The sequence below is a fragment of the Barbus barbus genome (genome assembly GCF_936440315.1).
Source record: "Barbus barbus genome assembly, chromosome: 8".
NCBI classification, from domain to species: domain Eukaryota; kingdom Metazoa; phylum Chordata; class Actinopteri; order Cypriniformes; family Cyprinidae; genus Barbus; species Barbus barbus.
The window spans coordinates 34,585,255-34,612,754 of record NC_136736.1 but is presented as its reverse complement, the minus strand read 5'-3'; the positions used below and the strand labels follow the sequence as shown (position 1 = coordinate 34,612,754).

Genomic DNA, 27,500 nt, shown 5'->3' with positions numbered 1-27,500 from the left:
CATGTCATCCGATGTGCTTGAAAACCTCAAAAAATCTGTTCATAAACGAGCACAATGTAATAATACAAACGATCAGGTTTGTCAGAGCAGTGCAAGTTTAATGCAAAGAGCAAATACTGATCTAGTTCTTTTACATGCAGAGAACGAAGCTCATCATCTCCAATAACTCTCAGGCAGAAGCAAATATTCCTCAACAGAGAATCTGATTAATACGCCTCAGGAACATTATAAGGAATGCATTTCTGGAATGACTGGATCTGGAGTACACTAGTGTTATAATAACGTTATATATATGTGTGTGTTTATCCCTGAGCGCTCTGGCTCCACACGATCCTCCCGTCGTCTCGCAGCTTCACCGCGCCGCTGGACACCAGCTCTAGGGCTGCTGGGAAAGCGTGATGCTCCGCCTCCCGGATGCGCTCTGATAGGCTGTCCTCGGTGTCAGTCACCAGGATGGGAACCGCCTCCTGGACCACGATAGCTCCTGCATCCACTTCCTCCTGCCAAACCAGTCAAATTCACCATCATAGTTCACTCACGTCTTCATTTCTCTTTTTTGTTTAGTTTAACTTGAAGTACTAAAACCACTAAAAATAAAATGCATAAAATTAAAAATAAGAACTACGGGCATAGTATTTAATGCTACATTTATTGTGTTGCATACTGCTCTATTATTGTGGCATCACTGATTTCAGATTGATCCATGAAAAATATCATGTAAAACATAAACGGTGGATTTATCACGAGACAACATTCATTAAAAAATGCCACCAGGGTTATTATAGTTAATTAAAACCATTTAAAAAATATATAAATAAAATAATTGTTACTTGAAATTAAAAACTAACTATAAAAAAAATAATAATAATAATAAAAAAAGAGAAATGTTGCTTTGGCAACTAGCTGAAATCTTTTTTATAAGTAGTTTAACTTGAAATACTAAAATAACTAAAACGAAAAATTTAATTTAGGTTTTAAAAAAAGACAAAATTACTAAAACTTCCACTGAAATTAAAGCGAAAACTAACATTTTACTAAAATTCAAATTTAAAACTAGCAAAACAGTGTCTGATGGTGAAATGAGACTGACCATTTAAAAAAAGAAGAAAAAGTTACTTGAAATGAAAAACATTACTTATAAAATATAATAAAAGGTTAAACATTTCAGCTAGTTGCCAAAGCAACATTCATATTTTTTTTTAACCTGAAGTACTAAAATGAAAAACTAAATCTAAAATAAAAATGACAAAAATGCCCAACAAAATTACTAAAACTTCCACTGAAATTAAAGTGAAAAAAATATTAGACTAAAATAAATGCAAATGTAAAACACTAAGAAACATTTGTGACTGTGTGAGTGATGAAGTGAGACGGACCGCCACGAAGTGCACGGTGCATCCGGTGACCCTGACTCCGGCCTGAAGAGCCTGTTTCTGAGCGTTCACGCCTCTGAAGGACGGCAGCAGCGACGGGTGGATGTTCAGCATCTTCCCTGATCAAACACAACACATCATGCTTTAATATACAACTCAAGATAGAAATCATTTCTTCATTTTTTCTGAAAGAAATAAAAATAGAAGTTCAATATTCTAAAATAGAAAAGGTAAAGAATATTTTTAATAGATTTTTTTCCTTTCCTCAACAGTGTTTTTTTAATATCATTAAGGCATTATAGTTGTATTAATATTTTTAATGGAGTCTTCGTAATTCATTATAATTTTGGTACATTTTAGTCATTTTGATGTTTTTTTTTTCCTTCATTACTTGAGTTATTTTAAAATAGGAAATGTAGCCTTGACAACTAGCTGACTATGTTCTATTTTATTCGTTAATATTTTAGCTATTTAGCAGATGCTTCATCCAAAGTATTGGATAAATATATTTAATAAGTATAAACAATACATAAATATAATAAGTACTAAATAATATTTATTTTATATATAAAAAAAAAAAAAAATTTAATTACTAAATATGATCATCATCATTACTATAGTAACCCTGGTCCTCAATATCACTTGGCATCCTGTCAGTTCTTTAATGACATCATTCTGCAGGAAGTGACATAATTTTGGAGGGAAATCAATAGGTATCCTCAGTGGATCTGATGGTTGGTTTGTGTTCATCGAAATCCAATCAAATGAAATAAACCGCAGAGAATGAAGCTCAAGTTGTCATGTTTTCTAACGCTCACCGCTCCACTTCTTGACGAAGTTTCCCGTCAGGATCCGCATGAAGCCGGCCAGACAAACCAGCTCCACAGCGAACTCCTCCAGGACTTTATCGATGGTGCCGTCGAACTCTGCTCTGCTGCCATACTGCTTATGATCCACGACCTGACCCACAAAACAACAACAACACATACATACACACACACACACACACACACACACATATATATATACACACATATATATATATATATATATATATATATATATATATATATATATATATATATATATATATATCACAAAAAAACCTGCCTTAGTGCAATTGAAACTCCATTTTATATTATGTATTTTTCAAGTTCACATTTTTACTGTTTAAATATAAATTAATACATAAATGGACTAATTTAATTGATCATTTTTTATTATTTAAGAATGATTTGGTTTAATTCTTAATTTTAGTTTTCTGTCTCAGTGAATACTTGAATTAGGGTTCGAGTGTATTTGAGACAGACCCGCGTCTGAATGCCGGCCAGAGCGGCTCTCTTCAGTCCAGCGACGGCCGGTCTGTTGGAGATGACCAGCACGATCTCGGCCGAACTGGAGGGTTTCTTCGCCTGCTCCATCAGCGCTTGCAGGTTTGTTCCTGTCAGACAGCAGAGCATCAGAGATCACGTCTGTACTCATGTGTGTGTGATTGACAGCCGATACGCACCGGTTCCTGAGATCAGGACGGCGACTCTGGTCCTGCGGCGCGAGGCCTGTTCTCCGTGATCTGCTTCTTTCTGCAGAGCGCTGGTGTCCGGCGAGTGACTCGGACTGTCCTTTAGACTCTGCTCCAGGTTCCTGATCAGCACCGCCGCGGCTCCTGGACACACACAAACACACAATATTAGTCTAATGTTGGTTCATTAACACTGCAAATGCATTAAGACTAAAGGCGCATGCAGTGCAGTGAACATGAATACATGCATACATATCATGCAAATAACAAATCTATGCTGAGGTCCAGTTTGAGTCTGACGATGAAAAGACCAGGTTAGAATTTCACACCACAATAAAGCAGAAATAAATACAATTTTATTTAGCTTAAAAGAAGATTAAGATTTATTTGCATTCATTATAATATTGTTTTAAACATTTTAAATAATTATTTTCAAATTTAAATACAAAAAGAATACAATTTCTCTCTCTCTATAAACATTTGTTTATTATAATTGTTTTATTTTTGCTGGTAAAATGTTTTTCTTTAACTGGTAAAATGTGCTTGGGGAAAAAAATAAAAATGACCAGAATATCATCGAGCCTAATAATTATGCACACAGTGTAAAATTGAAAAGCAAAAAAATTAAAAATTCTACAAATATTTTTTGGGCTTAATTGGCTTTGATTGTCTGTATGCAGTCTGCATGTTTATGCTGCAGTGAATGCGGGCGTCTGCGTGTCTCACCGGGGGGTCTGTGGGCGAGTGAACCCACGATCCAGGCCTCCTCCTGGGCCTGCAGCAGCCGCAGCACCCGCTGTGCGTCCGGTTTGCTGACCACCAGCACAGCGCCCAGACCGCAGTTAAACGTGCGGCTCATCTCGTCCAGCGACAGACCGCCCTGCTGCTGCAGCCACCAGAACACAGCCGGGATCCTCCAGCGGCACGCGTCTGAAACATATCTCAATATTAACATGCATTTCAGGCACTGTTCAACCTTTAAAAAAAATATATATATATATATAAAAGTGATTACAAATAAAGTACAATTAGAAATGTTATTAAATAACAATAAATATATAATAAAAATAAATGTCCCAAATTAGAACTAATTTTTATAAGATCAGAGCTATTTTGATTATTTTAATTTATTCTATTGTTAAAAAAAAAAATCTTGATTTGACACAGCGGGACTTAAACTGCATTTATGAGTGAAAGCAAGATTTTTATTATATTAATTATATGAGAACAGAATACATTCATTGATCAATGCTTTTTTACATTACATATTCAATAGTGAAAAAATATTTTTAATAATTTTATTTTTAATTACAAAACTGTAGTTAAATAATAATTGTATTATTTTATTTCAATTTTAATTAACAACTGTGACTTAAACTAATATATATATATATATATATATATATATATATATATATATATATATATATATATATATATAAATCCCTGAACGCAAGAACAGATTTATAATTATATGACATCAGAATAAATTCAGTGATCAATGCTTTTTTATATTACATACTCAAATGTGAAAAATATTTTTTTTCCATTATTTTCATTATATTTTTAATTACAAACTGTAATTAAAATAACAATTGTATTATTACTTTATGATTTTACTTCAATTTTAATTAAAAACTGTGACTTAAACAGCCTATAACAATCCCTGAAAAGCAAGAATAGAATTATAATTATTTGACATCATCCAGTGATCAGTTATTTCTTATTTTTATTTTAATTGTAAAAATATATTTCATTTTTATTATAATTTTTTTTTTTTACAAACTGTGACTTAAATTGCAAATATCCGTCACTGAGAGCAAGAATATTATGTTATTATATGAGTTCAGAATAAACTATTTGCATATTCAATTGTAAAACGTATTTTTTATTTTATCTTTTTATTTCAGGTTTAATTATAAACTTGTTTTATTATGCACATTCAATTACAATTAATTTATTAAGCATATTTATTTTCATTTTAACTGCAAGCTGTGAAAGGCAGAGTATATCAGCAGGGGATTTTGATCCAGTGCTGTGTTTCTAAGCTCTTCCTCCCTGAATGATCAGAGTTCATCTGTGGATGTTGCTCACCCAGCTCCGCGGCCAGCTCTGGCGGCAGAACGCGAGGGATGTTCTCCAGGAGTCCTCCTCCGGTGATGTGAGCGTAGGCCTTCACGGCTCCGCTGCGCAGGATCGGCTGGAGCAGGCGGCTGTAGATCTTGGTGGGAGTCAGCAGAGCTTCACCTGCGTGAGAACCAAACAATAGACCCTTTTCACATGACGTCACGCAACTTCTGTTTTGAGTCGAAGCAGGGTATTCTTCCTTCCGCCAGCATAGTAAAGAGCTATCACTACCAGCATGGAGTTCAACCAGACACTTATACATCTGCCACAAATACGATTAACGGATGACTTCAGCTTTCTACTCTCGTCCTCATTCAAGGCAGGCATCTGGCATCTAGTGTTTGCTGTCTTTATTGCTGTTCGATATATTTGTCAAATAAGTTTGAGATGTTTGCATGTGGTAACAAAGACTTTTTTCAATAATTTATGTACTGCTTAATACAGTGTCTGTATGTACAAGAATAATATTCAACATAAGCTTGTACTATTTAAATATAAATAAAATGGGCTCTATATTTTTCCACTTTATTTTGATAAACATGATACAATTTCATAAATAAATCAGGAGTAAGTGCAGAGCGTTGTGTGTGAACATGATCTTACTGTAGTCTAAATATGAACAGGTATTTACTCATCTCACCTGCACTAAAACACATTCAGTGTTCCTCAAAATCAATACAAAAACTGTCAAATGCAAAGTCAGAATATTATACAAACCCGCAATACATAAATACGTTAAATAACACAAATATTATTTATGTATTTAGTCCCATTTTATTAACCAATATCATTCTTACTGACCTTCTATGATCCAATTCAACCATATTTATAAGCAAAAATGCCACCTTTGTGTTTGATTTGTGTTATTGCTGAACTTTCTTCGCCTGCGTCATATTCTTCATGTGATTAGTTTGAGCGGCGCCTGTACTGGTCAGACCTGAATCTGCATTTCCTTCAGCCTGAGGTGTGTTCACTTCATCTTTGGTGTGAAAGGGATTATACATTTCAACCCTCTACGGACACCTTGGCAATTGAATCACCATTGGCTAGCACATTTTTACTCGCCAGACTGATATACTATATATGTATGATTGTGTGTGTGTGTGTGTGTGTGTATGTGTGTGTGTATATACAGAGCCTTAACATCAGTCAGTCAAGCATTATATTATAATATGAAAAACGCCAGCCAGTGAGATTATATTAGGGATTACGTCGTTTGCGCATTAGTCCCGCCTACTACCGGAGAAAATGTCAGTTTTTAAAAGCTGAAGAATTCCAAAAGGAACGCTGTTATTTTTGACAGGAAAATACAACAAAGAATATCGTTTACATGTAGTGCGTCAGTTCTGCATGTTATGTAAGACTCTCTCGCTCTTTCTTCACACAGTTTACAGTACGTCAAACACAGGTGCACTGCGCATTCATTCAGATGAACTGAAGAAAACTTGACGGATAGAGAAACTCTGAAGCGCGTGTTCAGCGAGTGAAAACACATCCGTGCTAAACTTATATACTTAGATTTTACTCAACCAGTGTGTGAGCTGGAGACTGAGAATTTATCATTAACATTAGACATCATTTAGTCGCCCAGAGTGAAGATTTAGCCGCATATGCAAGTGATTTACTCGCAATGTAAAGGGTTGCATTTGTAAAATAACTTTTTTATATTAAAAACAAACAAGCAACCCCTGCCCAGATTTTAAAAGTAACTCAAAAGTACCATAACGCATTACTTTCCATAAAAAGTAATCAGTTACTTTTTTAGGGAGTAACGCAATATTGTAATGCATTACTTTACTAGCTTTTCCCCAACACTCAGACAGACGTACCGATGGTCTGTCCGGGGCGTCCGAACGGTGCGGGCGAGTCGAGCCGCAGGCCGCTGCGCTGCAGGATCTGACGCACCAGACTGAAGCCGTTGCTGTGAAGACCGGACGAGGCGACACCGATCAGCAGATCACCCTCAGCGATGTCCTTGAGTCTGGGCAGAACAGCTCCTCGCTCCACGGCCCCCACGCAGAAACCAGCCAGATCATACTCACCGGGGCCGTAAACACCCGGCATCTCCGCCGTCTCACCGCCTACACACACACACACACACACACACACACACACAGTTATTATAATGTCACCGAGATACTATTATAGTATTTGTTACTATATATATCAATATAGTAACAAATATATACATTTTTATGTCTTTATATTAAATCTTTTTTTATATTTATATTTTTTGTCATTGTAGAGCATATATATATATATTAGGGCTGTCAAACGATTAATCACGAATAATCGTATCCAAAATAAAAGTTGTTTACATAATATGTACGTGTACTGTGTATATATATTGTGTGTGTGTGTGTGTGTATGTATGTGTGTATGTGTGTGTGTGTGTGTGTATGTGTGTATGTATGTATACATATATATATATATATATATATATATATATTACAGATACATACAGTATATATTTTAAATATGTTTACATGTATACATTTATATATTTATAGTCTTATATTTGATATTATATATAAATATTTCATATATAAACAACATTTTTCTTAAATATATACATGCATGTGTTTGTATTTATATATACATAAATATACACCGTATACACAAATATATTATGTAAACAAAAACTTTTATTTTGAATGCGATTAATCATGATTAATCGTTTGACAGCACTAATATGTATAATATGTATATATGCATGTATATTAGGGGTGTAACGATATCACAAACCGAACCGAAAGATCGCGATACACCGCCCACGATACGAACCGCGGTACTCTCACGCCCCCTGCTGCCCATTGTTGAGGTTAATGGCACTTATCTCTAACTATTAATTTAAACAGATTTTTCTTTGCTTACATTTGATTAAATTGTATTAGTAACGACTAATAAGAGCTTTTTAAATTTTGTTCTAAATATTCTATTCTAAAGTTACTGTTTTCCAAGTGCATGTCATTTCCCGTGACTTGGGAGAGCGTCACACTCGGTTGCTAGTGTCTGCAGGAGGCTGCTTCACATAGCACTGAAATTGCAGATCCCCCGGACACAAAAAAAAACCATCTCAACTTTTCAGAATGCCGCAAGCGCACCGCAGGTCATGTGACAAGAACCAACCAATCAGCTTCCTCACCTTTTCCGTTACTTTGAAACCTCAGCAGCTTTTTTGAAGTATGGGGTGCACCCAAAAACTGCGGCATTTTTTACTTTTCTTAGTAAATAAACCTTGTAACAGTTACAGCAAGGGTTTTTCGGTGGTGGAAATCCATTGCTGAAATTTCCTTGTTGTAACGGAGAGCGCAGCTGATGGTTGCTTAGCAACGACAGATGCCTCCGGAGCGCAACCGCCCGAGCACTTTGGAAAAAAGGAGAAAGCGGCACGCCTTGCGTTTTCCAAGCGTTTTTAGGCGCGATATGTGAACGGCCCCTTATACGACAGGAAACGCATCTCATGGTGCGTTCACACCAGACGCGAATGAAGCGTTATGCGCGAGTGATTTACATGTTAAGTCAATGCAAAGACGTGAATAGACATCCTGCGGCGACCGCTTTTCAGTCAGAATGAGCTGCATGATGGTGTTTTTGAAAAAGAGCTTAAAACTTAATTGAACATCCAGATGTTTCTTAGAGTGGACAAGCCAGTGTTTATTTTTGACTAGAGTACATTGGAGTTTATTTATTTCATTTTAGTTTACTTCAGGTAAGTAAAAGCAATTTTGCCTGCTGTGATTTCCGTTTGCATTTTATTATACGATTAATTTTCTTTTTAAAAAGAACAGCTGTAAAGAACTGCTGTCATGTTTTGATTTCCAGCATGGATCTGTTGTGTGTAACTGACCTAGCAGCGCACATCCGGCCGTCTGACAGGCATCTGCAATGCCGGATATCACAGACGACGCAACTCGGACGTCCAGACGACCGCAGGAGAAGTAGTCGAGGAAGAAGAGCGGTTCGGCTCCCTGAGCAAGGACGTCGTTCACACACATGGCCACCAGATCCTGACCCAGAGAGCCGTGGATGCCGCTCGCCTGAGCCACCTGTCAGACGAAAGCAGCACCGCTTCACCGTGATGTTCCAGCAGCACTGAACCAAAGTGAAACCAAGCGCTCGTCATACCTTCAGTTTGGTTCCCACTCCGTCTGTCCCGGACACCAGGATAGGATCCGTGAATCCTGCGGCTTTCAGATCGAAGAGACCAGCAAAGCCGCCGAGCTCCACGTTACAGCCTCAAACGCAGAGAAACACAGTCAAAACCACACACACACACACACACACACGATCCGATCCAGCAGGTTTGAAAGCGCATTTTAATTTGGTAAAGCATGAACTGCATACATTACTTAAGCAGTTTTATCTTCTAAATAAATGCATACAAAACAATGTTAATATACATATATTATTTCCAATTAATAAGTTGAATTACGAAAATCACCAAAACTAAATATGAAAACTATCTGAAGTGTGTCTGTGTGTGCGGGCGTGCGTATGGGTCTATGTTTGCACTTGAGTGTGAGTGTCTGTCTGTGTGTCTGTGTCTGTGTGTGCGTGTGTTTGTGTGCGCGCGAGTGTGTGTCTGTGCGTGTGTGTGTCTGTGTCTGTGTGTGTGCGTCTGCATATTAGGGGTGTAAACAAGTGCATTCCAAACAACTACTTAATGGCACGCACGTACCCTGCTCCCTCCAAAGTCCCCACTCCGAGGGGATAGGGATGATCAGTAACAGTGTTGGGGAAAGTTACTTTTAAAAGTAATGCATTACAATATTGCGTTACTCTCTAAAAAAGTAACTAATTATGCTACTTAGCTACTTTTTATGGAAAGTAATGCGTTGCGTTACTTTTTAAATATGAGCAGGGCTTGATTGTTTTTTAATACAATAAGTTCTAATTATAGCAAATATAAAAGCCCTTTCACACCAAAAAGTGTAATGAATAAACCTCAGGCTGAAGGAAGAGTAAATTCACGTCTGTACAGTAGAACGCAGGAGAAGGTTCAACACTCTTCAGCAATACAAATACAATGAAGCACAATTGTTAGTTTATCTAAAGTCATTTTTGCTTATTAGTATGACTGAACTGGATCATCAAAGGTCAGAAGAGACATTGGTTAATAAAATGGGATTAGATACATTTGTGTTTAACATATTTAATTATTACAGGTTTGCGTCATATTCTGAGTTTGCATTTCACTGTTTTCATTCATTTTGATGAATACCAAAATTTTTGCGAGTGGGATGAACTCATGCACGTTCACATTTAGTCTAGATCTATAGTAACAGCATGCTCACACAGAGCACTGTCAGTCAATACATGGGGAAAAAGTAACTCAGATATTTTCTTGTAAATTAAAAAGTAATGCGTTACTTTACTAGTAGTTACCTGAAAAAAGTAATATTATTACGTAACTCGCATTACTTGTAATGTGTTACCCCCAACACTGATTTGCCCCGTGAACCCAGTTACACCACTAATGTGTGTATATGTATGCATGCATGCATGCATGTATATATATATATATATATATATAGATTCATTCCACCTAACATAAAATTTCATATTCAATCTTTAAATTAATGTAGAAACAACAAAGACAGCATATTTTTTATATTTGCATAATGGAATATTTTTTGAAGGACAGTATCACTGATATCAATACTACTGATGTCTCCATGAAATAGTTTTTTCCCCTAATGTTTGCCCACTGACTAGCCATTCAACATTACAGTATAATTGAGAGTTATCAAGAGTTACCAAACACAATTTAAAATTAAATATAGGCTAAAGTAGATGAATCCTTAAAGCTACAAAAGTTATTGATTTCCTCTTTTTTTTTTCTTTGATGAACAGACATCACATCAGCTGGGTTATTAGGTTTAAGAGCCGCCACTGATGAATGTGACGCGGATCTGACACGCATCGTATTTCTATTTTCTCACATCTCTTTAATCACAAAATGAAGCCAAACATTTTTTTTGCATAAATCTAATGTTTTTATTTGATTATGCTGTTTCTTTGTCTGTCTCATGGTGAATTCTACTTTTAGAAATCACTATAAAAATAAATTAAATAATTCTCATTTTCAGGACTCGTGTTTAGCAAAAAAACAATATTAATATTTGTCACTCAAATCAGAGACATGATAAATGTGAACTGACACGTGAAATGAGTGAGATGACAGAAGAGTTGTTTGACCCACTAAACTCTCCTCTCGTGCCATAAACAGGTGTGAAAGTGCTGTCTGGAGTTTAGGTGGCAAGATAATCGACAGCATGATGATTGATGCTGTAAAACGAGAAACCTGTGAGAAAAATCAGCCTCAAAGAACTGCGCAAAGTTCACAGGTTTCTAGAAGTAAACAGGGAGATTAATCAGCCATCAATCATCAGTTCATGAGAAAAGAGCAGCGGTTATAAAACCAAATGAAAGGAAAGTGTTATTTCAGCCTCATCAGAGGACAGACCTGGACGAGAAGTAGCTTTGGCCAGAGGTTTGATCAGATCCACCAGTCTGTTCCCCGCTGTGATGTCCACACCGCTGTCCTTATACGTCAGTCCTCTGACAGACACACACAACACATGCCATTCACTAATAAAACTAGCACTGATCAATTATATATAAGGCAATTATATAAATACATACAATTATACTTTCATAATTTTAGAAATGATAAATATTGCATTGGAAAGTTGAATAACTAAATTTACTAAAACTCAAATAAAAATGAACGCTAAATAGAAATATTAAAAATAAATAAAAACGATCAAAATTTCAAAATGACAAACTACAATTAATGAAAAATTAGCATATAAAAATAGTATTAATGCTTATCCTATATGTTTAAAGTATTAAATAAGAGTATTAGTACTTAAAATAAAAAATAGCATATTAAAATAAAAGTATAACCTTTTAATAAGTACTACATAAAATTATCAGTAATAAAAAAAAAAAAAAAAAAATTGCATATAAAAATTAAAGTATTAAATAAAAATATTAGTAATTACAATAAAAAAAATGCATACGGGTAAGGTGTTCTATGCAGTTTCTAAGGTAGGGTGTTCGGGGTGGTTGCTAGGGTAGGGTGTTCCATGTAGTTACCAGGGTAGGGTGTTCTATGCAGTTGCTAAGGTAGGGTGTTCGGGGTGGTTGCAAGCGTAGGGTGTTCTATGCAGTTGCTAGGGTAGGGTGTTCCATGCAGTTGGTAGGGTAGGGTGTTTGGGGTGGTTGGTAGGGTAGGGAGTTCTATGTAGTTGCAAGGGTAGGGTGTTCGGGGTGGTTGCTAGGGTAGGGTGATCGGGGTGGTTGCAAGGGTAGGGTGTTCGGGGTGGTTGCAAGGGCAGGGTGTTCCATGTAGTTGCCAGGGTAGAGTGTTTTATGTAGTTGCTAGGGAAGGGTGTTCGGGGTGGTTGCTAGGGTAGGGTGTTCCATGTAGTTACCAGGGTAGGGTGTTCTATGCAGTTGCTAAGGTAGGGTGTTCGGGGTGGTTGCAAGCGTAGGGTGTTCTATGCAGTTGCTAGGGTAGGGTGTTCCATGCAGTTGGTAGGGTAGGGTGTTTGGGGTGGTTGGTAGGGTAGGGAGTTCTATGTAGTTGCTAGGGTAGGGTGTTCGGGGTGGTTGCTAGGGTAGGGTGATCGGGGTGGTTGCAAGGGTAGGGTGTTCGGGGTGGTTGCAAGGGTAGGGTGTTCCATGTAGTTGCCAGGGTAGAGTGTTTTATGTAGTTGCTAGGGAAGGGTGTTCTGGGTGGTTGCTACGGTAGGGTGTTCTATGTATTTCCTAAGGTAGGGTGTTTGGGGTAGTTGCTAGGGTAGGGTGTTTGGGGTGGTTGCTAGGGTAGGGTGTTCTGGGCGGTTGCTAGGGTAGGGTGTTCTATGTATTTGCTAAGGTAGGGTGTTTGGGATGGTTGCTAGGGTAGGGTATTCTAGGTAGTTGCTAGGGTAGGGTGTTTGGGGTGGTTGCTAGGGTAGGATGTTCTGGGCGGTTGCTATGGTAGAGTGTTCCATGTAGTTGCTAGGGTAGGGTGTTCTGGGTGATTGTGACAAAAGTGATCTAAACAAACTCCTAACTCTAAACCAGAGCAGTAGTACTAGATGCTCTACTTACAATATTCTGTCTATATTTTGTAGCATTGTCTGCATTTATGACTTAGTTTGTTAGAAATATGTAAATAAATCAGACATGACACTCATATCAAAGGTGAATTGTTTAGTACACGTCAGCATGCCAACACATAATTAGTTAGTGTTCTGCAGTGTTAACTGGTTAGGTTTAGTTAGCGCTCACACACCTGCTGCGGCTGAGGTAAGCGATGGCGCGGTGGCCGATGTCTCGGCGGTAAACTGCATCAGGAAAGCTAATCAAAGCCACTCCTTCGTTAGCGCTGCGTAAGGCGCTCTCGAGGGTGGGCCGGACCGCAGTCACCGTCAGGACACGCCCACCACTCGTCATAACCCCGCCCCCTTCCTTCAGCGCAGTGCCAGCGTGAAACACCTGAATGCCCATCTCTGACACCTGAGACACACCTGAGGAAACCACGATTATTCACAAGCACAGTTAAAATCCCTTGTGACCCTCATGACTGCGGGTCTCCTGATTATCACATTAAAAAAATATCAGACCATTTGACAATTTTGTTCAGAATGTTAAAACCCCAAGCACGAAAAAATATTTATATTTGGTTTTTTAAATGTTAGGTTTTATTGTAATTATTATAATTATTAAAAATATATTTATTTAAAAACAAAAGAATTTGATTAATCAATAATTAATAATCATAACAATAATAAGTTAAAACTCCAAGCAAAAAATATATATTTAAAAATATTTTAAAAATATTATTTAATAATAATTATTCTAACCCCAAACAAGGAAAATATATTTGTTAGAGAACACATATTTAATAAAATGATGTAGTAATTCATTTATCAGGGGAAAAAAATAAATTAATTTATTTTAAAAATTTATTGATTAATGTATAATTAATAATAATTAATAAAAATGAAAGCTATATAACTTGATATTATATTATGCTGGACTCATGCTTTATTTCGAGCTGCTCATACAAAGAAATGATAATTAAGACTTTGCTTAATATAGTCAAGACTTTTTATAACTTTTTATGAATTTATGATTCTTTAAGGACCTGTGGGGATGCTGATACAGATATATATTCCTTGTAAACGCACCGGTGATCTCCAGACCCTTCTTGTATGAGGTGGGATATCCTCCGCTGGCCATGACCACCGTGACGGCCGCGCTGTCCTGCAGCCACTGAACCGGACTCAAGTTCAGCTCCGTCTGCAGCGTCTTCATCAACACCTCGTACAAATCAGACTCCAGCAGCGGCATTAGCACCTGAGACACACGCACAATCACAACAACAGCCACATTACAGCTGCTGACGACCTGAGAACTGATCCGGATCACTGAGTCACATCCAGAACTGAATCAGTGAATCAATCCTGCTTCTGAATCAGTGAATCAATCCTGCTTCTGAATCAGTGAATCAATCCTGCTTCTGAATCAGTAGGTGCGTTCGACTTGAAGCACGGCTACAGACGGTGGTCAACGAGAGTAGCCGCTTGCAGTCAGGGGCGGAGTTGAAAACGGAGTCGTCAAGTCAGACACTTCGGGGCTCTCGTAGTTTGATCTCGTAGATCTACCTCAGTCATGGCAGATCACGTGGCGTTTGCTTGCTTTATTGCAGACGAACTGGAAGCTATAGAAATGCCGTTATTGTTGTATGAACTTGAGCACAATGAGCAACGAAAGTGAGTAAAGGTTCAATGTAATAAATATTGTTTTAATAAACCTTTAAGATGTATGTAATATTTTGAAAGGGTGTCATCACGACAGAAACAAGTTTTAAGTAAATAAACAGAACATATTGAAAATTTGACTTGTGCAGTATGATTCATTATGTGTTTTTGCTACTGCAACTTAATAAAAACAATCTATGAAGATAATAATTGTATGTACTAAATGTGGTTTTCATTACAGATAAAAGAATTAGGATGTTACATATTTGTTTACTTATTTTACTATTTCTCCAGTTAGGTAAGCACATTTTAGTAAGACATTCATACGTGAACACCATGAACAGGCCTACGGATAAGCCCAATTTATTTGCCTTTCTATTATGATTTATACCAGCTTATGAAAGTGATCTGAATGTTGTATTAAGTTGACATCCAGCCAGAGTTGTTGGCAGTAATCGCATGCAAGTGAAGATGGATGAACCCAGCAACTAGACAATTAGTATCAATCAGAATCCATGATGACCACATTATATTAAAAGTCTGTAAGATTGACACTTGATTTATTCCATAACAAAATTATTATCTAAATAGGTTATGCAGCTTAATACTGTAAAGGGTCTGTATGAAAAAGGTCCAAAATAAACCTATGCTATACGAATTAACAAAAAAGTGATTGCAGTAAAAACAATTGTAATCTTTTAATAAACATGACTTACGAGATGAAGATGACATGAAAAGTTAATTTAATTAAGTCCGTATATGAGCATTAGTGGGACTGAAGTTGTCAGAATAAACCCGAAATACACGTCGTTGTTGTCATGTGGTGAATTTGGCCAATCGTGAAACAGCTGTGTCGTCATCAGCGCTCCTGCAGTCGCTCTGGAGAAATTGCGCTGGCTGAGTCAACCGGCTGCTCTCGAAACGCTATCGCGGTACTTTGATGCCACACGTGACAGTGACGTGTGGTCGGCGCCGGTTCAAGTCGGACTAAATTTCTAACCGGCATGCACTGCTTCAAGTCAGCCGCCGATCGGTCTGCTAAGTGCTGCATGAAGTCGAACGCACCTAGTGAATCAATCCTGCTTCTGAATCAGTGAATCAATCCTGCTTCTGAATCAGTGAATCAATCCTGCTTCTGAATCAGTTCATTCTAATCGGGTCACTCCATCTGATGTGATTTAGTGTCTTAGGATTTACAGTCTGTTCCTCACAAGAACTGGTATATATATATATATATATATATTTTTTTTTTTTAAAGAGAATTAATACTTTTTGTAAAATGGTAAATAATCAATATTTATTATTTTTAACACACAAAATTTATAATTATAACAATTATTATTAAACCTTTAATATTTATGATTTTAAACAAATTTAACAAAAAAAGGAATAATATAGTAATTTCTAGAATATATTTAGATTATATACAAATATGTTGTAACAATATACACTACCGTTCAGAAGCTTGGGGTAATTTATTTTATGTTTTTGATAGAACACTTTTATTCAGCAAAGATGTGATAAATTGATAAACAAGTGATAGAAAAGACTTCTATTGTCAGTATTTCTATTTTGAATTAATGCTGCTCTTGTAAACTTTATTTTTCCTTTTATTATCACCACAGTTCCAAAAAATAATAATAATAAAAATAATAATAATAATAATAATAATAATAGGCAGCACAACTGTTTCCAACATTGATAATAAATCAGTATATTAGAATGATTTCTGAAGGATCATGTGACACTGAAGATGAATGATGCTGAAAATTCAGATTTGATCACAGAAATAAATTACATTTTAACAGATATTCACATAGAAAACACTTATTTTACGTCCTAATAATATTTCATATTTTTTCCTGTATTTTCAATTAAATAAATGCAGCCTTGCTGAGCAGAAGAGACTTCTTTACAAACATTAAAAATCTTACTGATCCCAAATTTTGAACAGCAGTGTATATACATAAATTTACGGTACATAATTATTTTATTAATTATAATATATATATATATATATATATTTGTTTTTTTTTACTTATAAAAAATAATTATAAGTCGTTTTGGATAAAAGTGTCTGCTAAATGAATAAATGTAAATAACCAATAATTTGAAAACGTCATTATAAAAATAATTGTGTCACACGGAGCATGAGAGAGTCTGAATGTCTTTAAATCGAGTTGTTTTCTTGTACAGCATCAAAGTTAAATCAGTAGCTGTGTTATTATTTCTGTGACTTTGCCTCAAGGATCAACATGTCAAAATCAGGCATTATCAGATCAAACGGATGGTTTCCACAGAACTGATCTCACCTGACACTCGGGGTCACCGAAGCGGCAGTTAAACTCCAGGACCTTCGGTCCCTCTGTAGTCAACATCAGCCCGGCGTATAAAACACCTGCAACGACATCCAAGACCAGCAATGACTGACTGATGATAATAACAAGAACACCATGTTCATTTCTCTGAGTTCTCATGTTCTTCTCAATAAATATGTGACGATCAAACTCAAACATCAATCGCTCTTTCTATGCAATCACAGGAACTGATGCATGCTTCTAACACAATGACTTCTGAAGACATTAAAATTTGCCAGTCAGTCAGTCATACAGGTGTATAATAATAATAATAATAATTCATTACATTTATATAGCGCTTTTCTGCTTTTCTAAGCACTCAAAGCGCTCTACATTGTGAGGGGTGGTGTCTCCTCGTCCACCAGTATAACAACAAAGGTGATAAAATTATGACAATGATCATTTTTAATGGTTTTTAATACATGTCTAATAGTAATCTTATATATATATAAAATGTTAAAACGTCATGCAAAAAATATACATGTTAAAATATAAAAAAAATATGATTTAATAATATATTATACCAATTATAAATATTGTAACCCCAAGCAGGAAAATATATTTGTTAGAGGACATTACTTTAAAGTAATTATTTAAATTATCCAAAATAAAAAAACATTACAAAAAATTAATGGATGTATAATAATAATAACTATTATTATTATTATATAAATAAATTAAAACAAAACATACACACACATATATATTTATTTATTTTTGTGTGTGTGCCTGCGCTTTAATTTATAATAATTATAATTACTTTTACATGGAAATTCTTTAAATTATCTTCGTTTATGTTCCACAGAAGTCCGTCATACAGGTTTATAACAACATGAAGGTGATGAAATGATGACAATAATCAGTTTTCAGTGAACTGTTACTTTAAAAATGTTAAACATGCTGTGTTTGTCCAATCCATGTTATTAACCATGTAAAGCCTGATTTATGAAATTATAACCAGGAAAATCTTTTTGAAATGGAACGATTTATCGAACAGAGACTAAATCTGTTTCAGGCTCATATTGTCTGATATAGTGAGGAAATGGAGGAAAAACAGCTCAATTCTATTCAGAGACTAAAACTGAGCAAAAATATGCAATTTGGTGCAGATCGTAATAATTGTATGCTGAAATTCTGTTTGTAATGTAAATCAATGAGATCTTTACAACAGCAAATAACACAAAGAGATTTTACTGGATAAACTCTATCAATCAGAGACAGAAGGCATGTGGTCGATTGTGTGTTTGATCATGATGATCATTCAGATATGCTTCAGCAGGTTTATAGGGTTAATCCGAGGTTAAGTGCACTAGTTAGTGTGTGTTTGTGTCAGCCTCACCCACATACGGCGTTCCCTCCTCTCTCATGCCGTCCACCGTCTTCTGAAGAACCGATCTCTTGATCTCCTGCAGAACTTCCTCTGAAACCTGAAACACACACACACACACACACACACACGCACACACGCGCACACACACACACACACACACATTAATTTAATAACACTTTTTCCCTTTATTTGGATTCTGTTTTAATGGTTAAATTAAAACAAAAAGCATGTCAAATTAATTTAAATTATGAAAATCATACAATTTAACAACAATCTATTAAAATTTTAACAAATGACATTTTATGGCCCTATAAAGCCCTTTTTTTCCTAATTCCATTTTTTTTTTCATTTTAATATTTCTTGATACCATTTATAATGGGTTACTTCAATTTAAATAATGCATTTATGATTTAATACAAAATTGTGGTAATCAAACATTAAACATTCAAATTTTAATCAAATAAAGATTTAACAATTCCTTTGATTTTTTGGTAAATAAAGTGCTGCACAACAGGGGTTACCTTTTAAAATAAAAGAAGTGATACTCCTTAAAAAATAACTTTAGTAATTAAGTTAAATCTTAAATTTAAAAATTCTTATTAATTTAATTAATAAATGTATATATTGATTTATATATAAATTTAATTAAATTTTTATAATATATTTAAAATATGAATTATAATTATTAAAAGTTAAAATGATTAGTTAAAGATTAAATAAAGTTGTATTATTATTATTACTACTACTACTGAGAAGCATATAGTGTATTTGTAATATAATTTATTCATCTATCCATTAATTTTTTAATTATTTAATTTATAAATTAATATATTTATAAATAAAATTTTATAAATTTAATATAATATATTTATAATAATAATTAATAATTGTAACCATTATTTATTAAAATTTCAAATGTTTTTAAAGTTCATTAAACAAAATGTAATAATTATTATAACTTGAGAAGCATATCTTTATAATAATTTATTTATAAAATGTAATATATCTTCTGTCACAATTTCTTCAAGTTAAACCAAACTTTTATTTTGACAGGCTGTCATGAAGATCTTTGAGTTTGTGTGCGAGTCCGATTATAGTTTTTCTTGATTAAACAGTAAAATGCTCATGAAGCGAGTATAAAAATGCCACAAGTGATAATTGACCCGTGAGATGTATGGGGCGTGTTGACCTGTGGTGTGGGACAGTAGGCGCCCATCCCGCCCGTGTTCGGACCCTGGTCTCCGTCCAGCAGACGCTTGTGATCTTGCGCCGGTGGCATCGGTGACACTGTGACGCCGTCACTGAAACACAAACACTGAGAACAGACGAGACGCTCAGTGCCTTCTGATCACCGGAGACGCTCGTTAACATCAGGAAATACTTACAGAGACTTCCTCTCCTTCCAGCAGCTCCTCAACCACCACAGTCTCACCCGCAGAACCAAACGCCTTGAAACATCAGGAAAACTACGAGTTTAATGCTTTCATTCATCAAGGATGCATTAAACGGATCAAAAGGGACAGTAAACACATTTGTAAAGATATAAAAGATTTCTATTTCAAACAAATGCTGTTCTCTTGAACTCTCTATTCATCTGTGAATCATGAAAAATTAAATGTATCCCAGTTTCCACAAAAATATTGTGCAGCACAACATTGATAATCATAAATGTTTGTTGAGCAGTAAATCAGTATATTATTATGATTTCTGAAGATCATGTGACACTGAAGACTGGAGTAATGATGCTGAAGATACAGCTGCAGATCACAGGAGTTTTACATTGAAATAATATTTCATAATTTTTCCTGTAATTGATCAAATAAATGCAGCTCTTTTGAGCAGAAGATTCTTTCAAAAACATAAAATCAGAATTATTCCAAAAAGTTAGGAATGATTAAATAATCAAAAGTGTCACTTATTACACACAAATTGCTACATATTCAGTAGGGTTTGTTAAGGCTTTACAGAGCAGTACTCTCTAATGCATGGACTTTGACTCGCCTGATATCTTTACACTATTTTTTGTCCTCAGCGAGCCGCGTCTCTGCGCTTCGAATCAGTTAATTATTTTGTGAACCGTGAAACATTGAAGGACACATTTCATTCTTTCAAAGAGACACAAACAGAACCGCAGTGAAGATATAAGCATCAGAGAGACGCTGACTGACCTTCATGATGTCCAGAACCGCCTGACAGGCCTCGTCTTTATCCCGAGCGACTACAACGCCCTTCCCAGCCGCCAGACCGCTGGCCTTCACCACCAGAGCGGGAAACTCGGCGCTGAACGAACACAAACATGTCAGCATGAGATTTTACATGCATCTTAAAATGTGCATTTATTACGAGCTGCATTCGTTTGCTGCCACAGAGAAATACCATATATGCCTCATATATATATATATATATATATAGGGTTGGGTACCGTTTGAATTTTATCGACTTAGCAATTCCTAGTTTCGACTCCAATTAATTTATTATTATTATTATTCTGTGTCTTTTTCCAAAGCATTCTGTTGCATAACATGAGCAGAAATCAGCAGCCTACAGAGCTTTTGCCTATGCTTTTAACAAAAATATCGCAGCTAAAACAACTAGACTAATATAAATTTGAAATATTAAAGTGTTAAGACAAGTAAACAGTCAGTAATAAAATAGAAACAAACAAATCAATTAATAATAGCATAAATAAATACAACTGAACCAAATTTTTGGTACAGAAACGGCCATTAAACGTTTAAAAACACTGCATCATAAATAAAATATAGATTATTAATTAAAGTTAAAGATATCATGTTTCTTTTGTTCTTTGATTAACATTAATGACAGGCAGCGTGTTTATTACCAAACTCATACTACACACGTGTGTTTCTTTCTCATCTGTTTACGTTCACTTAAGACAAAAAAACGTCTGTGTTTATGATGATATAATTACGCAGTTTTCTGCATACTGGTCAATAAATACGAAAGAAGTCATTTCCGGCCCTTTTCTGCAGTGGAAACGCACGGTACGGTTCGAGAACGGACACAGACTAAAACATGTATGTGTTGAAACGGCTAATAATAAAATGTGACATTCTGTAGTTTTGTCTCGTATTCATCTTTTATTCATATTTGCAAAATTCGCTAATGAGGCATCTACGTAAATATACCTATGATAAGCACCACCTGCTGGCAGAGAGCGAATCTGCGTCTCATTCAGCTCGTCTGCTGTTTTTGTTCAGATGTGTTTTATGGTGTATAGTTTCACAAACTAAAGTCAGACCATTCTGTTTTTGCTTCAAACTTTGAAATTATACAGTCGCTAATTTAGACTAAAAACTGCTCGTGCTGCATGTATGCAGCATCTTTGATTAAAATGCAGTGGTTGCCTCTCATTTTAAGAGGAAACAGCACAGACAAGCCTTAGTTTGTTTATATGAAGAGATTTCTTTTATTTCTGTAACTTGTTTATTTGATTTGGGGTTTGTTTTAAAATTTCAATTTAGTTTTGTTATATTTCAATATCACAAAGAAACGTGGAGCAATAGCCTAATAAAAGGACACCTTCTCATTTACTGTATAATGTCTTCAATCTCATTTTGTAAAAAAAAAAAAAAATAGTGAGAAAATCGAATCGATGCATCCCTAGTTGCATTCGTTTGCTGCATGTTGCAGGGGTTTACCCTCGGATGTATCTGCAGGCGTCCTGCGGGTCGGTGAAGGAGCTCCAGCGCGCCGTGGGAATGTTGTGACGGTCCATGAAGGATTTGGAGAAACTCTTGCTGGCCTCCAGCTGCGCCGCCTTCGCCGACGGACCAAAACACAACAGTCCAGCGGCCATCAGGTCATCCACTACACCTGAGAGACGGTCAGCACACAGACTCAGTCAGCAGGACAATCCCCTGCTTAAAGCTCACATGTGTGCTCAAACATCTGCACGAAAGTACACATACTGTACATATATTAAATAGACATCATCTATTAGCAAACATTATCTAAATCAACATTTAGAAGATGCATTCACTAGATAGTTATGGTTACTACATTCAGTTATAGGTACTATAGAAATTATAACTAACTAAACCAACATTTAACAATTTTAATTTAATGTATTTAAATTAATAAATTAGTATTAATATATTAAAATAATCAAACTCTACTCGTAAAATCGATGTAAACTGAAATAACAGGAAAAATAAGTTTTACTAAAGAACATGCAGCTTTAGACTGCGTGTGAACTTGCTCTTTTTCAGGTGTTTATCAGACAGTTGCACACAAATATGATCAGTTTATCTCTGATAATATGAAAGGTGTCAAAAAGGCAGTCTTTCATCATCTATTTATGATGGTTAAGCCACTTTTCCCTGTTCTTCATCTATCAGTGGGATAATAATGAACAGATGTAGGGTCTCTTACCAGCAGCCAGAGGAACTTCTGGACCAACAACCACGAGCCCCACGTTATGATCCTTACAATACTGGGCTAAAAGCGTATGATTGTTCACAGACACCTCTGGAAAAAATATTATAACACCTTCATGCACACACAAAGTCTGAACATGCATTAAGTGTATTTTTAAATGCATACTGTTCCCTTATTTTTGTTCGTAAGAAAAGTGTGACTAGCGCTCTGACCGGAGTTGGAGATCTTCCCGTTGTTGGCGGTTCCTGCGTTACCGGGAGCCACGAGCACCTGCTGAACATGCGGCGACTGCGCTAACTTCCACGCTAGCGCATGTTCCCGTCCGCCGCCGCCGATGACCAGCACGCGCTCCGCCATCACGTCTGCTGGACAAACACTGGCGTCAAAACTGAGACTTCACGATAAACACACCATGCTTAACATCTCATGCACGACTACTGACATAAACATCAAATAAATGCCACAATTTAACCTAGCGATATAGTTATAGTGTCGGAAAAATTCATTTATCCATCACAATAAATAAACTAAAACTATAAAGTAAATAATTTTACATTTTTGTTTTTTAAACAAACAAATAAATAAAAAATATATAATTTTAAACAAGATAATATGCACATTTTCTAAAGAAAATGGGAGTGGGAGTTGGTAGGGTGTTCTGGGTGGTTAATAGTGCATTGTATTTGGTTGCTAGGGTATTGACAACAGTTGCTAGGGTGTTGCTATGCAGTTGCAAGAGTGTTGCTAGGGCATTGCTATGTGGTTGCCAGGCAGTAGGGCTGCACGGTAAATCGCATACGATTATCATGCGCATCTCGTCAGTAAAGCCGGTTCTGTGATTAGTAGTAAATCTCCATCATGTGCTTTCAGATGATGCGGGATTTAATACACAGTGCCGTTGATCACTGACAAGCTACGCAATATCACGTTCATAATCGCAGATGAATTGCCTTTGATTATGAATGCGATATTACGGAGCTTGTCAGTGATCTAGGCAGTTTTTTGGGTAGTTGCTAGGTTGTTCTGGATGATTACTAGGGCATTGTATTTGGTTACTAGGGTGCTGGCAGGCAGTTGCTAGTGTTTTGCTAGGGCATTGCTATGAGTAGGGTTGGCCATCCGATTCCGCTTATCGATTTCGATTCTTATCGATTCCTAGTTTGATTCCAATAAGAAAAATCGGATTTTTTTTTAAGTGAAACATTTAGCTGTCAAACATACTTATTCTGTCTTTTGCAAAGTGTTCCATTGCAGCTGAATAACATGAGCAAGCAAGACCTTAGGCCTTTTACACTTAGGAACATCTGTCTATGGTTTTAACAAAAAATACCACCGCAAAAAAGACTAGACTAATACATTTTAAACATTAAATTGTTAAAGACAAGTAAAAGTCAGTAATAAGATAAGAACAAACAAATCAAGCAAAAGCATAAATAAATACAACTAAACAAATTTCAGGTACAGAAATTGAAATCAAAAGTTTAAAAACACTAAGAATTTCATAAACATTATACATTAATTGTCATTAAAGTTACGAATGATATTCAGTCAAGATCAGTGAATGATTTTCTTTTATTCTTTGATTAACAATGACAAACAGCACGTTTATTGGGCTGCTGTCTCTTTAAGACCAAACGCACGTGGGCGGAGATAAAAATAAAGTTTACACATGCATTTTCTTCCATTTATCCATGTTCACTTAAGACAAAAATGGCTGTGTTCATCTCTGTTTCTGTTTATTTTACTTTTAAAGCACACATTAATACAACTATTGTTGCCCAAGGTGCTGTACAAACAAAGTAAAACAAATAAAGACCAAGAACATCCAAAGATCAATTCATAGTAAATACTAAAAATTCAATGACACCCCTCAATACCCAGCAGAATTAAAAGCCTGAGATAATAAATTAATTTTTAACCGAGTTTTAAATGCAAATATAGTTGGCGCTGCTTTAACATACAAGGGTAAAGAATTCCAGTCTAGGTGCAATTACCGAAAAGGCCCGATCACCCCTAAGTTTTAATCTAGACCTTTATGATGATATACTGATGTATTTTTGTGCATATTAGATGGTAAATGTGAAAGAGAAGCACGTTTAGGTTCAGAAGAAATCTTCTTCAGTGGAAATGCACAGAACGGTTCGAGAACGGACTCAGGTCGGGAACCCACACCGGGACCGCTTTTCTCTGCGCTCGCGCTCCAGATGTGTGCGCTGCAATCAAACAGTGCTCAAGTTCTTTCCCTTCCTGCGTGTAAATCGCTAAAAATCGTTAAAACGCAGGAATTGTTAAGCGGAATCTAAATGCACGTGTCTTATCGAATACCCGGTTCTTGGAAATTTGGAACCGGTTCTCAATACCCAACCCTAGCTATGAGGTTGCTAGGCAGTTGCTAGAGAATTCTGGGTGGTTACTAGGGCATTGTATTTTGTTGCTAGGGGGTTCACAGGCAGTTGCAAGTGTGTTGCTAGGCAGTTGCTAGAGTATTCTGGGTGGTTGCTAGAGCATTGCTACTGTATGCGGTTGCTAGGCAGTTTGGGGTAGTTGCTAGGGTGTTCCTAGGCAGCTGCTACAGCATTGCTTTATGGTTGCCAGGCAGTTTCTATGGTGGTCTGTGTGGTTGCTAGGCAGTTGCTAGGGCATTGTTATCTGGTTGCTAAGCAGTTGTTAGGATATTTTGACAGGATGCTAGGACATTGCTAGGCAGTTTCTATGGTGTTCTGGTGGTTGCTAGGTTAGTTAATAAAAATAAAACTGTTCATTTTTAGCCATAACATAATATTAGATACAGATTTTATCTAATCATGTAGAAATCAAAAAGAAGATAAATAAATGCTTCAGAAATATTTTTAATTGTTAGTCCATGTTAACTAATGGAGTTATCTAATGTAAATAGGCTAAACAGAACCTTACTTTAAAGTGTTACCAAATAATTTTAATAAAAAAAATACACATCCGTTAACTGTCCAAGCAGATGTGTTTATTGGCCAATAACAATAATCTCTGATTTATTAGCCTCTATCCCATAAAATGTCACTATCTGCATCTAAATTGTTTTTATTTCTTCTAAAGAGGCGCTTTAATTGCATGAAGTGTTTGACCTATAGGATGCAGCGATGCAAGTTTGATCTCATCTATTACCGCTGACCTTTCAGTGCTACTGTAAGACCTTAAATCCCAAAACACATAAACGTCCAGAAGCATCAAGCAGCACATCCATAAACAACGACAGAAGCACTGCAACACTGAAATCCTGGTGCATGTGCTCAATGCTTTACATTTGCATGAAAAATGCCATTAATTGACTTTGGAAAAACATACAGAAACACCATGCACATGAAGTGCAAAAAAAACATGGTGCATGTGCACAAACCATTGCATTTCATTTGCATGGGAAATACCATCAGTTAAACAAGCCTGATGATCAACTGAGATTGGTTAAATTGAACTTTGCCTTCAAAACCCACTGACAGGATTCCTCAGGCTGAGTCACATAACTGATGATCAAATCAATCCAACACACTGAGCAAACACACAATCAGTCAGAATGTTAACTAGCAGCACATGCGTGACCCACATCACAAGATTCAGGGTTTGCTGCTCATTTACTTCTATGAAAGTATTTAAGTGCATCATCTGAACAGCAACTGCAACATATATGCATGCATAATAATGCATTAGATCTCTAGATTCACGTGCTGAAATGCCTGAGTGTGAGCATTTAACATGCATGAACATGTTTTACTGTTCTAAGATTTTCAGGCAAAACCTTTATAAAAGAAATAATGTGGTTGTACTATGGTAATTTGATATGGTTGTAAGATTCAGATTTACATACTACTGGAAGGTATTATCAAAGTGCATGTGCCATAATATTATAAACAAGTCCAAAACTACTACTTCAATAGTATTAACCATACAAACAAAATAATACCACTTGTACAAAAACCTGTGAACAACCGTGGTAAAGAGTGTAAAACATTCATAACTGCACAATGCATCATGCAAACATTCTGAGCAGAAGTAAAGATGCAACAGGTAAGTTAGCAAAAACAATGAGTAAGTTTGATAAACTTTATGGGAATTATCCTTCAAGTCTTTCATGCAGCTAGTTAAGTTTGTTTGAGCATGCATTCGTTGTTTCTATAGGTGTAATTGCTTTCTTACGTGATTTCTGATGAACAGCGGGCTACAGTCAGGGTCCAGTGGTGTTCTGGTCGTGAATGAATGATGGACAGAAGACCAGCCTGTGTTTCCCACCACAAACCACGTGCACTGCCTGATCATTCACATGCTACATGTTGGATTCACAAAATGATTCATTCTTTTGAATCAGATCTTTTTTATGTTTTGGTTAAATCTAAAAATTAGGTGGGATCATAAAACCAGCATTATTTCATACAATATGTGTACTTTAAACAAAAACATAGTGATAAACAGCAGTAATTAATAAATACTTCATCTGAACTGAACAGTTTAAATGAATCGATTCCCTCAAGTGATTCGAACTTCTTGATCATATACTTCACAAACACGTTACACAAAGAGGGAATTCAGTGAGAGAATTGTTAAGTAAATATATAATATAGAGGTTGGGAGTTTAAGCTTTTTTATATACTCTTCAAGTTGCTG

The 27,500-nt window shown here is 35.9% G+C and overlaps 1 protein-coding gene across 1 annotated transcript; it reads right to left on the bottom strand.

Annotated features, from left to right (window-relative positions):
• Positions 1-73: 73 nt before the first annotated feature.
• On the bottom strand, positions 74-27,368 carry LOC306874055 (trifunctional purine biosynthetic protein adenosine-3-like). Its single transcript, XM_079423777.1, has 22 exons — positions 27,036-27,368; positions 23,081-23,230; positions 22,863-22,958; positions 22,130-22,304; positions 20,636-20,747; positions 19,853-19,915; positions 19,657-19,782; positions 18,477-18,564; positions 17,093-17,178; positions 14,208-14,376; positions 13,310-13,544; positions 11,489-11,583; positions 9,148-9,257; positions 8,870-9,068; positions 6,849-7,100; positions 4,987-5,139; positions 3,619-3,822; positions 2,884-3,036; positions 2,684-2,814; positions 2,192-2,333; positions 1,377-1,492; positions 74-500 (listed from the first exon to the last, which is right to left on the bottom strand). The coding sequence occupies exons 2-22, from the start codon at positions 23,223-23,225 to the stop codon at positions 303-305; spliced, it is 3,048 nt and encodes a 1,015-aa protein (XP_079279903.1). The 5' UTR covers positions 23,226-23,230; positions 27,036-27,368; the 3' UTR covers positions 74-302.
• Positions 27,369-27,500: the final 132 nt, after the last annotated feature.

Excerpts from the sequence above, each read along its gene's own strand:
- LOC306874055 (XM_079423777.1), bottom strand. The coding sequence starts at position 23,225 with ATGGCGGAGCGCGTGCTGGTCATCGGCGGCGGCGGACGGGAACATGCG. Across the intron at positions 22,305-22,862 it reads AGAAGTTCCTCTGGCTGCTG|GTGTAGTGGATGACCTGATG; the intron begins GTAAGAGACCCT and ends ACCGTCTCTCAG. Across the intron at positions 13,545-14,207 it reads GAAGGGTCTGGAGATCACCG|GTGTGTCTCAGGTGTCAGAG; the intron begins GTGCGTTTACAA and ends TGGTTTCCTCAG.